The 15,654-nt window shown below is 43.5% G+C and overlaps 1 protein-coding gene across 2 annotated transcripts in view; it reads right to left on the reverse strand.

The window, feature by feature from the left end:
- LOC126250926 (proton-coupled folate transporter-like) overlaps positions 1–15,654 on the reverse strand; it is a 111,747-nt gene that overhangs the window by 37,149 nt on the left and 58,944 nt on the right. For both annotated transcript variants that reach the window (XM_049951599.1, XM_049951598.1), the window contains 2 exons: positions 794–980; positions 553–700 (listed from right to left, as the gene is read on the reverse strand). In XM_049951599.1, the coding sequence (XP_049807556.1) occupies positions 553–700; positions 794–980 (335 nt within the window). The remainder of the gene's footprint in view (positions 1–552; positions 701–793; positions 981–15,654) is intronic.

The raw sequence follows: 15,654 nt of genomic DNA on the forward strand, positions 1-15,654 counted from the left end.
TGGGATATAATCGAATGACATCTCCAGCGTTATCCACGAACAGCGTTAACCGTCGCTGTATTGACCGACCAAGTGCACAGGCATGGAACTCCAGTCCACAAACTGACATATCGCACACGTACAACAGTCTGACGGTTATTTGCGTACCGGAATTTCACATTTGCAATGAATTATCTCGCTCTTGCATTAATCTGTGATCATGCAATGTTAATTACTTAAATATGTTACCAAGACAAATGTATTTCTGTAATTTCCTTACTCTACGTTAATAATGTATTGGTGTTGCGATTTTTTTCCGTCGGTGTGTATAGCAGTCCAACAACTTTAAATACCGAGATAGTTCTGGAGCAGACTTGCTGAATTGTGCTTGAATATACCAGAAAATATCAAGTGTGAAGACAATGTGATGTTTCACTCCGATTTTATTCTCTACTAGAACATGTACGACTCTTAACAAAAAAAAAAAAAAAAAAAAAAAAAAAAAAAAAAGACTATTAACAAAAGTAAGCTCGTAGCGTTTTTTCGTAGGTCAGTGCGTGAACGTGGACATACCTTGGGAGATAAGGACGCTAGTGACGGCCACGAAGATGACGATTAGGATGGCTGTGCGTCCGTGGTGTGGCCGCTTCATCAGGGACGTCTTGAGAGCGTCGCGCACCAGCTGGGGGTGGAAGATCCCCTTGCAGCAGCTGCAGCTCCCCTAAGCACACGAGACACGTTAACATTAGTTTATGATAAATATGTTACAGCTCTCCTTGTTCAGTGGTGCGCGTAAAACAGGTTACCAACTCACGTCTTGTGGTGGTGTGTAGCGCGCAGTGGTCTCTGGCAGCAGGAAGATGGAGTACAGCAGACACAGCACCATGAGACCGGCAGCCAGTTGGTACACGCCTTCGTAGTTGAGGCTCAGGAACAGCGGTGTGGACAGCCCTGACCCCAGCATCACAGCCAAATACTGCGACACGTCCAGCAGTCCTAGTCTGCAAGCAGCAGTTTCAGGGTGTCAGGAGAGCTTTGCTCTTGAGATGTGGGACACTACTACAAGACGTATTCAATAAGTAATGCAACACACATTTTTCTGAAAGCATGTTGGTTTTATTCAGGATTCCAATACACCATACTATCCCTCACTCTTTTGGCTACAAAACCCTATTTAAACATGATCTCTGTTCAATACGACGGCCTTACGCCACATTACTGGAAGGGCTTGTATCCCACATAATACCACTATACTGGTCGACTGCGGAGCCAACATCTTGCTGCATCAATAACTTCCACAGCATCCTTTATTCGGCCAAACAGATGGTAGCTCGTTATGGTCTTCTGTTAGATGGCGAGGAACCAAGCGGATACACACCCTTGAGTCTCCAACTGACGAACGAATGTGTCATCAGTATCAGCGGAGACGTACAGTTGATCGGCGAGGTGGTTGATTGTGGTCCGTCGATCACCTCGTAAAGAGAGTGTCCGCACGTTCCAGCTTCGAGGGAGAGACAGCTGTGTACGACCGCCCGGCACGCGGGAGACAGGACAGGTTTGCGCGACCTTGTTGCGATAATGACAGACGCCTCACCCAAAGACTAGCCGTGATTTTATTCATTGCTAGGTCTCCTAGACATTCTGCAGGTTCCTATGAATATCTGTCATTCTCTAGTTTTCCGCCAAAAGAAGCTCAAGGACAGTTCTAAGCTTGGAACGCGCCTCTGTTACAGACGCCATTTTTGAAGGCTACGTAAAGCGCCGCCATCTGTCGAAGTACCATGAAACCTCAGGGGCTGAAGCGGGAATATTCCACGATGTTCCACAACAAATTCCACATTTTTTCAATCGAAATTTGCCGAGAAAATAAGTGTATCGCATTACTTATGGAACACACTCGTACATTAAAAGTAATGGGTCTTCTGGTCTTCAGATGTATCAGATGGTCTCACCATTACTATTGCTGTGGATCCTGATCACATTAAGTCCAAGTTAACCTGATCGTAAACGTTAGCGCTGGCATTACAAATATTTATACATTACGTATAACTGCCACAGTGATGACACGAGTCGTCAGTTTAAAAAAAAAAGTCTGTTGGCTAAATTTATTAATCCTGAACACGTCACTTGTGTGTGTGACTCTGTATTGTTTTTTTATTTTAATTTCTGTCTTGTTTTTCTTTACGTTACGTATTTTTTTTGCATTTTGTGTGATTTTCACCAGTGTCTGTTACATACGTATGTGATTTCATTGTGATTTATATGATTTATATCTCGCCCCTATAAGAGATTTAATATCAGTGCTTAATGTTAATAACGCAGAGAGTGAGACAGTTGAAGGATGGTGCAGGGAGTTCAGCGAAGGACTAAGACGAAAATATATTATGGTAAAAGCTCACCAATTTTATTGACAAGAGGTTTGTCGGCAAGAGAAGAAGGAAGGGTTTTGATCAATGGTGCGGCGAGGCGGGTTTATTGAGGTGGCGTACTTGTTTGATCACTGTCTCTCGTCGTACGGTGTACTACCAAAGTTCCACCTACCTCAGTACGGCGTTTGATCACCAGCCCGTTTCTCTGCATACGTAGATACTGTCCAGACGATGTTAAAAGCAGCGTGCAAGAAAAACACCGTAAAGTCCACGTAAACTCTGGTAGCAAGCTATCCTGTAATACCTTATAACAAATTTCGGGTGGAGGGCGATTTCTTCATCTCCTTAGAAACATTTCAAACTTCTGCAAACGAGTTCTTTTATTTTTTGAGATTCAAAATAAACACTTGCCATCATCCAGTATTTAATTAACTAATAATATAACTGTCATCAGCTCACAGTTCACACAACTCAGTACACACTCAAGGCAGTCAGAGATGCACTAAAGACCGACCCGAATTATTACGCGATCTACAGTCATTACTCTGCTACAATATACGAGTTTCACATTCGGTCCTTTTTAGTGGATTTCTAGTAAATAAACTGCTCGCCACCTATTCCATAAACGGGTATGAAACATACCACGCGGAATTCTACAAAGACCGAAAGTTCACACGTTTTATCAATCCAACAGATCACTTCACAAAGCTCAGAGTTTCACAATCTGTCCGTAAATGCAACTGCATTTTACTCATAATATAGACGGACACGTCCAACATGACCTACACGTCCGATAGTTAGCAAGCGACTCCTGTTCAGTCTGCTTCACTCCCAGTACAACTACTGAGCAGTGCGCGGGAACTGCTTAACTCTGATTGGTTGATTAAAATGATCAGTCAATCAGAACTATCCTTCGAGATTATTCTCGCGCCAAAACTGTCCTACGGCAATCACAATTCCCAGTTGCATTTATGTCATTTCAATGTGCAAATACTAATATAATGTTAAACAAAACCAAACGAAAGGAAAACTAAACTTGAAATAAATTTAGAACCTTATTACTCTGTAAACGGCTATTCTGGCTGCCTCCTTACAAAAGCAAGTACACGTAGACATACGTCATCAGCATTGTGGGTAAAACACAACTTTCCCACGACACAGTTACGTAATGGTGTAACATGAGATAATATTGAATATTTTAGTATGTCCCACATACACACTCTCACTCATTCTCATTTAGTCACACAACAACACATTAAATAAATCCTGATCTTTCCTGATCTTTCCTGAATTTTATATTACGAAAAAATGCCAAATAGTTAACGTTCTTAATTATGAAACTCTAAACAAATTGACCTAACGTGCTGTGAGCTTCAGTAATGATTCCACATGATACTAAAAGATAAACTGTTATCAATTGTAACTGATTTTAATCTTGCAAGTGTCGGTTTGGGATGTTTTAGGTAATTTTCTTTAACTCTGATCATATGCCAGCTAGAAAGCTGAGATTTTTACACAATCTTGTTTTTAATAACAAAGGGCAGTATATTGACTTTTAACTAAATTGAATAATATTTAATATAGTTTATTTAGAGTCTTAGGGGCTTGGATATTCTGTCGCTCGCCGGCCGCTGGTGGCCGAGCGGTTCTAGGCGCTTCAGTTTGGAACCGCGCGGCCGCTACGGTCGCAGGTTCGAATCCAGCCTCGGGCATGGATGTGTGTGATGTCGTTAGGTTAGTTAGGTTTAAGTAGTTCTAAGTTCTAGGGGACTGATGACCTTAGAAGTTAAGTCCCATAGTGCTCAGAGCCGTTTACTATTGAGTGGTGATTTCTACGATCAGCGATCAGCTGCGTGCTGTCACGTTTTACGATGGAGCAATGGAAACAGGTTTCTTTTTTTTTTTTTAGTGCGTTTTGACAGTGTGACTCTTCGGAGCAGACGTTGCAGTGTTATTATGTTCTGGAGTCGCTCCATATGATTTAGCGTTGATGTATTTGCCCCAGACCAGCGATGAATGAACGACAAAAATTGTCACGATCAGCCTCGCATCGCGCAATCAATCCCGTACGGATGGTCTTTCGTTGCTCTTCATCGTCTCCTGTTATGCGACGAGGAACCCAGCGGGCACACACTGGTGGACGAGACGTCCAGTTGTGCAGCGAGGTATTTGGTTGAGATCTGACAGTGACGTCGAATGAGAGAGTCTGCAAGTTTCAACACTACAGGAGTCACAGCCGAGTGCAGTGGACCGGCACGCGGGAGGTCTTGTTGCGGTGAAGACAGACGCCTCACCCATCGAGTAACCGTGCTTTTATTCACTGTCAGGCCTCCGTAAACATTCTTCGAGTGCCTATGAATATCTGCGATTCTCTAGTTTTCCGCCAAAAGAAACTCAATGACAGCTCTGTGCTGGGAACGCACCTCCGTTACAGACGCCAGCTTTGAAGATTACGTTTAGGGTCGCCACCTATCATAACTTCATGAAACTATAGGGGCTGAAGCTGGAATATTCCACGATTTCCAACAAATTTTCACATTTTTTAATCGAAATTGGCCGAGAAAAAAATATTGCATTAGTATTAAACGCTACTCGTAAAACAGAGCTGGCCATTAAAATGGCAATAGGAGGAAGAATAGTAAATAACAAAAAATTTACTTATTGTGCATATGCAGTACAGCAGACTGAGTATATGATTAAGTTTGTAAGTGATTTAATGGTAAGCAAGACTAAGTTCATGGTGATATCTAAAACACACCAACAAGAAAATCTTACAAGCAATAGGGAAAGAGTCGATCAAGTACGTAAATTTAAATATCTCGGAACAATTGTAAATGAGGAGATTGAAAGCTCAGAAGAAATTAAATCGAGAATAGGACAGGCCAGAAGTATCTTTAATAAGATGAAAAATGCATTCTGTTCGAGAGACATTTGTTTTAACACAAAAATGAGGTTGCTAAGATGCTATGTATTCTCAAAATTATTATACGGAATGGAAGCGTGGACATTGAAAAAGAAGGACATGAACAGTTTAGAAGCTTTTGAACTGTGGGCATATAGAAGAATACTTAGAATTAGTTGGGTGTCGAGGATTACTAATCAAGATGTCCTAAGAAGAATGGGAAAGGAAAAAGAATTAATTAAAACTATTAAAGTAAGGAAGCTACAATATTTAGGCCATGTTATTAGGGGAGTAAATTACAAAATATTGCGAATAATACTAGAAGGGAAAATTTGTGGGAAGAGAACGAGGGGTAGAAGACGGACATCCTGGATTGACAATCTAAAAAATTGGTACAACTGTTCAACGTCAGAACTCCTTAGATCGGCCAAATCAAGATCAGAAATTGCCATGATGACAGCCAACCTTCTTAGAGGAGACGGCACATGAAGAAGAAGAGCTCGATATTTCGTATCCAGAGATGCCATATCTAGCAGCAACAATGACTTTAACCCGGCTGGGTAGCGAGTCTACATGAGATTAGAAGACAGGAGTGGGTACGTCAATTCATGGTGCTTCATCGTTATGCCAGAGCCTCAGTGGCTGCTGGCGACTGGGGCCGTGCCAGTCTCTCGAAGTGTAACTGATTAATTTGTTCTTAGATTGCAAAGATAAAATTGTAGATTACCGTTGCAGCTATTCTACAGGCATCGTTGGGTAATTTTCGATTCTCAACTTTACAATGAATTGAGGCACGGAACGCCTCTTAACTTTTAGTCATCTTCTTCTGTCTAGCAAAATTTAGGGATGCTCTTTTGTACTATGTTATTTCAAATAATAACCATAATAGCTATACAAGTCAGCAGCTCGTGATCCCATGGTTAGCTTTGGTGACTATCACGGGGCCCTGGGTTCGATTCCCGGCCGATTCGGGAATTTTCCCCGCTGGGAGCTGGATGTGTGTGTGTGTGTGTGTTGTCCTCACCATCATTTCATCATCATCGACGCGCAAGTCGCCTAAGTGGCGTCGAATAAAAAGACTTTCACCAGGCAGCCGAATATCCCAGGTGGGGTATCCCGGCCAATAATGCCATACACACATTTCAAAAAAATGGTTCAAATGGCTCTGAGCACTATGGGACTTAACTTCTGTGGTCATCAGTCTCCTAGAACTTAGAACTACTTAAACCTAACTAACCGAAGGACATCACACACATCCATGCCCGAGGCAGGAATCGAACCTGCGACCGTAGCGGTCACGCGGTTCCAGACTGAAGCGCCTTTAACCGCACGGCCACACCGGCCGGCACACATTTCATTTCACTCCATAGTCATATAAATATAAATGTTGATTTTATAGTAATCACTTGAGATCCTTTTGCCAATGCAAAGTCCAGAAATTCTTTGCGCTTCAGTTTTAATTTCGCTGAGAAGCGACTGGTTTGGTGACTTGTCGATTTGCCCGCCATCCGCCCGCTATTTCTGCAGATTTACACTCTACATGAAAAATATCGAATGTTGCAAACTAAATTTCTTGTCACGAAGTCTGATCAGCGCCTTTTTTCTTTTTCAAATGCAAAATATTTTGTATCATTATATTTCATATACTGACGGAAAAATATCGCAATACCAACAGGGAGTTGTGCGACATAAACGTAAGTTGGTATACGTGTTTCTACATCTGAAAGATTTTGCGTCAGTTGCATAAGAGTGGCGTTAGTGGCGCCACTCTGAGGATGCAAATGAGGTTTGCTTTAAATACATGCTGTAACGCTCTTGAGCGTTAGGTACCTTTGTAACTGGATTTTGTGGGTTAATGTTGGTCAAGACTGCATTTAAGGCGACAAAGACGCTGTTATTAGTTCCTCGCTGAGTTTGAACGAGATCGTGTAATAGGGCTAAGAGAAGCTTTACTTTCCTTCTGCGATACTACAGGAAGACTTGGCAGAAATGTAGCCACTGTACACGATTGCTGGCAGTGGTGGTCGCGAGAACGTACGGTCTCAAGAAGACCGGTCTCCGGACGACCACGTGACACTACCGACAGGGAAGACCATAGTGTTCGGTGTAAGTTTCTGTTGCATGATATTGCATCTGCAGCGGCAACTTGAGAAATAGTTGGTATTACAGTGACACAGCATCTGTCAGAGATCGGTTACTCCAAGGGCAGCTCTGAACCAGAAGCCCTGAATCGTGCATTCCACTGTCCCCAAGCCACCGCCTTTAGCGATTTCAGTGGTATTATGCCAGAGCTCATTGGAGGGCAGGGCGGAGGACTTTTGTGTTTTCTAATGAAAGACGCTTTTGTCTCGGTGCCAGTGATGGTCGTGTGTTGTCTAGAAGGTGGCCAGTTGAGGGCCTGCACCCAACCTGTCTGCGTGCTGCACACACTGCATCTACACCTGAAGGTATGGTCTGCGTTGCGATTTCGTATGACGGCACAGGAGCATGCTCGTAGCTATCCCACGCACACTGAATGCAAAATTGTACATCAATCTGGCGATTCGACCTGTCATGCTGCCATTCATGAACAGCATTCCAGGGGTGTTTCCAACACTATAACGCTCGCCCACATAGGGCTGTTGTAACTCAACTTGCTCTATAGAATGTAGACATATTGCCCTGACCTGCTCGGTCACCAAATCTCTCTCCAGTGAGAACATATCCACATCTACATACACACTCCGTAATCCACCATACGGTGCGTGGCGGAGTGTACCTCGTACCACAACTAGCATCTTCTCTCCCTGTTCCACTCCCAAACAGAACGAGGGAAAAATGACTGCCTATATGCCTCTGTACGAGCACTAATCTCTCTTATCTTATCTTGGTGGGCTTTCCGCGAAATATAAGTTGGTGGCAGTACATCTGTACTGCAGTCAGCCTCAAATGCTGGTTCTCTAAATTTCCTCAGTAGCGATTCACGAAAAGAACGCCTCCTTTCCTCTAGAGGCTCCCACCCGAGTTCCTGAAGCATTTCCGTAACACTCGCGTGATGATCAAACCTACCAGTAACAAATCTAGCAGCCCGCCTCTGAATTGCTTCTATATCCTCCCTCAATCCGACCTGATAGGGATCCCAAACGCTCGAGCAGTACTCAAGAATAGGCCGTATTAGTGTTTTATAAGCGGTCTCCTTTACAGATGAACCACATCTTCCCAAAATTCTACCAATGAACCGGACTATCCACCTTCCCCACAACTGCCATTACATGCTGGTCCCACTTCATATCGCTCTGCAATGTTACGCCCAAATATTTAATCGACGTGTCTGTGTCAAGCGCTACACTACTAATGGAGTATTCAGACATTACAGGATTCTTTTTCCTATTCATCTGCATTAATTTACATTTATCTATATTTAGAGTTAGCTGCCATTCTTTACACTAATCACAAATCCTGTCCAAGTCATCTTGTATCCTCCTACAGTCACTCAACGACGACACCCTCCCGTACACCACAGCAACACCAACAAACAACCGCACATTGCTATGCCTCGGGCATGGATGTGTGTGATGTCTTTAGGTTAGTTAGGTTTAAGTAGTTTTAAGTTCTAGGGGACTAATGACCTCAGCAGTTAAGTCCCATAGTGCTCAGAGCCATTTGAACCATTTGTAGATAGAAAACAATAGCGGACCTACCACACTACCTACTGAGGCACTACAGATGATACCCTCACCTCTGATGAACATTCACCATCGAGGAGAACATATGGAATATCATAGAACGACAACATTAGCGTCATCCACAAACAGTATTAAACGTCCCTGCATTCACCGAACAAGTGCAAGAGGCATGGAACTCCATCCCACAAACTGACATCCGACACCTGTGCAACACAGTGCATCGGCGTTTGTATGCTTGTACTGAACATTCTGGCATTTACACCGGTTATTAATGTACAAGCATTTCACATTTTCAATGCCTTATTTCGCGCTTGCATTAATCTGTGATCTTGCAACGTTAATCCCTTAAATATATTACCTAGACAAATGTATTCCAGTAATTTCATTATTCTATATTAACTATTTTTTGATGATGCGGTTTTTCCCCATCAGTGTGTCATCATGGTCCGCCGTCAAGAAACGTATCTGCTCCTCTGCAACGACTCTGAACCTGACCGGTAACGGAAGCATTTTATTTGACCATTAGATTAATATGTCATTTAAAACTCAATTCACGATACTGTATCTTTCCTTGTTCTACTCCAGCAATGATCACTGATATGTGTCCCTACTTCGAACAATTAGTTTCCGGAGGAGTTGAGTACACTCATTATTTCTCAATCATTTTTCTTCTTTTATTTTGAATATGTTTCTTTTCAGAAGCCATGAGCCGATGTTTTCCGTGTATTAGAGGTCTAGGTATAAGGATACAGAAGGTAATGGAAGCCACTGAATTAAAGACACATAATGTGTATCGACAGGAAATGTAGCTTGTAAATGAAAAGCATCATGACAATCTCTCCTTTGGCAAAACATTGCGGATTAGTCCCACATTCGGACCTCCAGGAGGGGATTATCAAAGGGCAGGTGATAATGAGAAAAAGATTGAAAACCGACGGAAGGGTGACATTGTAAGATTCAGAACGTGTAATGTCACAAGTCTGAACGTGTTAGGGGAGCTAGAAAATACGTATAATGAAATGCAAAGTCTAAATTTGCAGATAGTGCGTGTCAGTGAAGCGAAAGGGAAAAAAAGATAAGGATATCTGGGCAGAGGGATACAGGGTAATTTCAACAGTAGCAGAAATTGATGTATTGGGAGTAGATTGGTCATGAATAGGAAGGCAGTTAGAGAGTAGCTACAGTGAAGAGTTCTCATCACGATCGACAGCAGACCATCATCGACAACAATAGTTCACGTATTCGTGTGCACGTCACAAGTAGAAACTAAAGATGTAGAGAAAGTGTTTGCGGACTATGAATGGGTAATTCGATATGTACAGGTAGAGGAAAATATAATAATCATACCGGACTGGAACGCTGTAGTAGGAGAGGAAACAGAAGACAGGAGTTACAGAAGAATATGAGCTCTGTAGAAGGCAGACATAGGTACAGTGAAATAAGGGTTCGGTAGAGGGCGATTATGAATACTACAGCAGAGAAAAGGACATTTCTAAAAAGGACAAACACAGAAGTTGGAGACATAAATAAGACAAAGGAAATTGTGAAGAAACCTCGGATAACAGAATTACTTCAATTGTCGAAGAACGAAGAAATTAAAAACTGCTCCGGTAAAGTCAGGAACACAGAAATGTAAATCACTTAGGAGCTAATAAACAGGAAGTGCAGGAAAGATAAAGCAAAGTGACTGAAAGCAAAATGTGAAGGAATCGAAAAAGAAATGATTCTCGGAATAAAAGTAATAACAACCTTCGGTGAAACTGAAGACATGGACGTCAACATTGAGTGTGCAAGAGAGGTTCTATTGTTAACTGCAGAGGAGAGAGTAAGCAGATAGAAAGAGTATACCGAAGATATTTACGACGGGGGAGGAACTGTCCGATGGCGTCACAGAATAAGAAATCGGAGTTTATGTGGCAGAGGGATGACACAACACTAAAAGCAGAGTATAACAGATCTTTTGAGAGCTTGTGGTAAAATAATGTGGAAAGCATAAATACCATTCATTCAGAATTTCTGAAGCAATTGGGAGTTGTGACACGTGTTGAACTACTACTTTTCCAAATCAGTATTCGTTATTTGCGGCCAGGCAAGCCAGAAGGCTACCTACCACATTTCCCATGACAAAAACCTCTGTTCTGGTACAGGAGTGAGCTCAGTTGCCTTAGACCAGGTCCTGCAACTTGTTGCCAGGACAGGAAAATTTTCAACATAGCATGCAACAAGGGCCGGAACGCTGCAGTGGTGACATTGATTACGGCATACCAGGGCGTGGCGCTGTTCTGCTTCTGTGGTAGACGTCTACAAAAGCAATGTCCTGCCATAACAAGTTGGGTAAAGTGGCCTCAAATACCACCTGCCGCAGCCATGAAGCTTCTGTCACCAAGCGGAGCTTACACAGCGAAGTACTCGTCGCTAGTCATAGACCCAAGGTGAGTCACCTCATATCCACTAGAACTAGATGATGCCTCTGATGACCGCGTCTAGACCTGATGCTGGCGACAGCTGAACTGAAACCACCCAGAGTCCACACTTTAGTGTCTCCTGCACAGCACTGTGAGATGCCGGCTGTCGCTGAAATTGCACCTAAAGCCGTGACCAGTCTATACTGGAATTTTCTGCCACTGTGTGCTTGGCGTCAGCAAGTCTAACACGGTTCTGTGCCGCCAGATTGCTGACTTTGCATCTTCTGTAACTGCCAAGACTGGCTGGCGTCTTCGTGCCAGTGACCGTCTGCCGCTGCTGCGTGCTGAGCCAAACAAGTGCTGATGCTCGGGGGCAGCACGCGCCGCTGGGGCGCCGAATAAATCCTCTCATTATTTTCAGTGCCTTATGTTTCCACGACGGGTGAGGAACTAATTCTTGATACCTGTTGCCCTGTCTACCATTATGAACGGTCTTGGTTACCTGTTACCACATCGTGCTGTCCCTTACACAAGTGAAAGTCTGTTGCAGTTGTTGTGCAGAGTCTATGAGACTGACTGCAGACATATTGTCAGACATTCGGGAAATATAATCCACACAGTCTCAAAGATAATTAAAGCAATAAAGTGTGAAAACTATTAGGCGTTCAATTTAATAGGGCGTTCAATTAAATAGGGCGTTCAATTAAATAGGGCGTTCAATTTATTACCAACAGTAATAATATACAGAAGAATGGAAGAGAAAATTGAGGGTCTTTAGAAGTTGATCCGTTTGGCTGTGGGAAAGGTAAATGCACCAGAGAGGCAGTTCTGACGTTGCAGTTGATAATGGATGCAAGACTTAAGAAAAATCAGAACACCTTTGCAGGATTTGTCGACCTAGGTAAAAGCACCAGAGAGCCATTTCTGTCGTTAAAGTTGATAATGGAAGCAAGATCTTTGTGCCGTTGCTCGTACATCTTTGGCAACCTATTACCGATTAGCCGCTGTACGTCCATCTTTTCACAGATGGTTGCGGGATTTCGGCTGTTCAGTATAGAATGTCAAATGAAACGCCTCTCAGCCGTCTAAATTTCAGATTGTTATTTTATTGGGCTACCAGTTTCGGCGATATATTACGCCGTCTTCCGGCCCCCTAACCGACGTGTAGGAAGATCCCTACCTCTGGTCCAGTCAAAATAGTGGCCAGCATTCAGTGAGTGGTATACGTAGATTTTTGAGACAGCGGCAGTCGGCAGGTCATGTCTGAAATGACTGCTGTCTCAAAAACCTACAGATACCAGCCACTGAACGCTGGCCCCTATTTTGACTGGGCCAGAGATGGAAATCTTCCTGCACGTCGGTCAGGGGGCCTGAAGATGGCGTAATATGTCACCGAAACTGATAGCTCAACAAAAAACAATTTGGAAATTTAGACGGCTTAAAGGTGTTTGATTTAACATTCTCTACTGACGATTACATCTCCCCTACGTTTGTCTCTGGTCCGTTACTGGGAGAGGAGAGGACGGCTGTCCGCTAGAGGTCGCGTAAGCTGCGACGGGCGCGGATATAACAGCGTGCTTGGTTAGCTATGAGGAAGCAACTTTCTGGCAGCAGTGAGCAGTTTTATCAAAGACGTGTGGGCTGGAAAGCTACGGCCTGGCCTTAGGAGTGTTATTGGAGCCACCACGTCGGTTGGAGTTTAACTGTCAGCTACTTGACAGTTAAAGGAATCGAGCCTGCCCGGGAAAGATTGCGAGAGCATATTGTGGACTATATGGTGAAGCCTTTTTGTAATGACACTAATTTTTTTTAGTAACCTATGTGTGAGCTACCACAGCCTGGTTCCTTTCGAGCCTATTTCGTATTTTTTTAAATTCCTCGTATCACCGTTGTGAGCTAAAGGTGCTCATTTGTATTTTGATACTCGGCCGTGTTCGGCAGATTTTCTGGACACATATTCGCGATTTGTGACGAACGTGTATTAGATTTAAAATTTTGCTGTCTGCTCGCCGCGTTTCTGAGCAGCTTGTTTGTGTGCTGAAGACGTGCTATCTGTCATATCATCCTGTAGTTTAACTATTTTTTGCTTATGCCGTGATTGCCTAGCCTTCTTTAAAATGTCTCGTTTTTTATTAAATAGTGTTTAAGGTACTTAATGTTAAGGTGAACTATGAACTACCTGCCTGGCGTATTATATAGTGCCCTTTATTTTATAAGAATAGTGTTTATTCAGTGCTTTCCAGTCTTTAATTGATTTCGTTATAATAGTGACTGAGCTTAGCTCTTGCTCAATAGGCTTGATAGTTGACATCCAGTATTTTATCACAATACTGTTTAACACTTTCAGTGCTTGTTACGCTTGCTTCACGCATTGGTTTATATTTAATTAGAATAATACTTAATTTTGCCTATATGTGTGTGTTACTGGACACATTAGCCATTATTTAATGCATTATTTATCAGGGGCCTCCCTGTATGCCATTATTTAATGCATTATTTATCAGCGAGCTTACTGTGCACTTTGGTCGATCTGGTGAGATTCACCAAATGATTTTGTAATACATTTGTGGAAATGACAGCAATTTTGCTTAGACATACGGCCACCTGATTACATCAAGTCCGTATTACCCATCATTTGATATTTTACATACTAGTTGCCTATGTGATAATTATCTTGTCATTTGTTTATTTACCGTTGCTGCCACTGGGCTCAGTTGAAGGACTTATTTCAATAGTGATACAAGTCCATTGCATCCACTTTTCTGTCTATAATGTTTCTTAAATTAATGAGCCAAAGCAACAAAGAAAGGTTCATCTCCAGCAAGAAGCCATATGCTTGAATATTTCTGGTATCTCAAATGCAGATTTTTCAGCGCTCACATAACTTTAGGACTCTGTATCTCAATATGAGCAAAAATGGACTTGTACCACTATTGAAATAAGCCCTTCAGTTGATCTCGAAGACAGAGCACAGCTATGGTCGAAATTGCTAGTTATGTGAAATAGAGGCTATCGTCTTGTGTTCAAAATGTAGCACCATACCATCATGCCAACTGTTGGACCTCCATGACTGTGACAAATACTTACTGGCAACGTCTCTCCTCCTCGGAGTCTGGGAGCATGGATACGCCCACTGTGATGCGTTACACATAACCTATACTCGTCTAAAGAGACAACATGGTGTCACTCCGGTGTCACATTCTTGTCGCTGATTGCCTCTTTCTGTTGCATAGTCAAGGGGAGCCACAACAATGGTCACCATGTTGGCAGCCCGTAGTGTTCTAGACGTTGTCTCGTTGTCTGTCTTACTACAAACAAGCCCATTTCCTGACTCGAGGTACGTCACGTGGCTGTACAGTCCTGCACGGCACAGCGAATAATGGCTGCCCTCGTGGGCACTAGTAACATGGAACCACTGAGAACATCTGTTCAGCCAGAATATTATGACCACCTACCTTGTCCACCTTTGGCACAGATAACAGCGAAGCGTCGTGGCCTGGAATCAACTAAGCCTTGATAGGTCTAGCCGAGCGGTCTAAGACGTTACAAGGTGATACTCTTATTGAATACGGGGATGCGGGATTAGCCGAGCGGTCTGAGGCGCTGCAGTCATGGACTGTGCGGCTGGTCCCGGCGGAGGTTCGAGTCCTCCCTCGGGCATGGGTATGCGTGTGTTTGTCCTTCGGATAATTTAGGTTAAGTAGTGTGTAAGCTTAGGGACTAATGACCTTAGCAGTTAAGTCCCGTAAGATTTCGCACACATTTGAACATCTTGATAGGTCACTGGAAGGAGTTGGCACCACATCTTCACACGCAAGTCACCTAATTCAATTCTCGTAAATTCCGGGGGCGGGGGGGGGGGGGGGGGGCATGAGCTCTGACGACGCCACGATCAATCACATTCGATCAGGTTCAGTTCTGGCGAGCTGGGGAGCACATCATCTGCAACTCGACACTGTGTTTCTCGAACCACTGTCACACTCCTGGCCGTGTGACATGGCGCACTATCTTGTTGAAAAATGCCACTGCCTTCAGGAAACATGATCGTCATGAAGGGGTGTACGTGGTCTGCAACCAGTGTACGATACTCCTTGGACGTCACGGTGCCTTTCACCAGCTCCACAAGACCCATGGATGCGCACGTGAATGTTCCCCAGAGCATAATGGAGCCTCCGCCAGCTTGTATCCAGCCCTCAGTACAGGTGTCAAGGAGCTGTTCCCCCAGAAGACGACGAATCCGCCTCCTCCCATCGACACGATGAAGAGGGTATCGGGATTCAGCAGACGATGCAACGCTCTGCCAGGGCGCCAACATCCAGTGCTGATGGTCACGT

The sequence above is a fragment of the Schistocerca nitens genome, chromosome 1, assembly GCF_023898315.1.
Source record: "Schistocerca nitens isolate TAMUIC-IGC-003100 chromosome 1, iqSchNite1.1, whole genome shotgun sequence".
NCBI classification, from domain to species: domain Eukaryota; kingdom Metazoa; phylum Arthropoda; class Insecta; order Orthoptera; family Acrididae; genus Schistocerca; species Schistocerca nitens.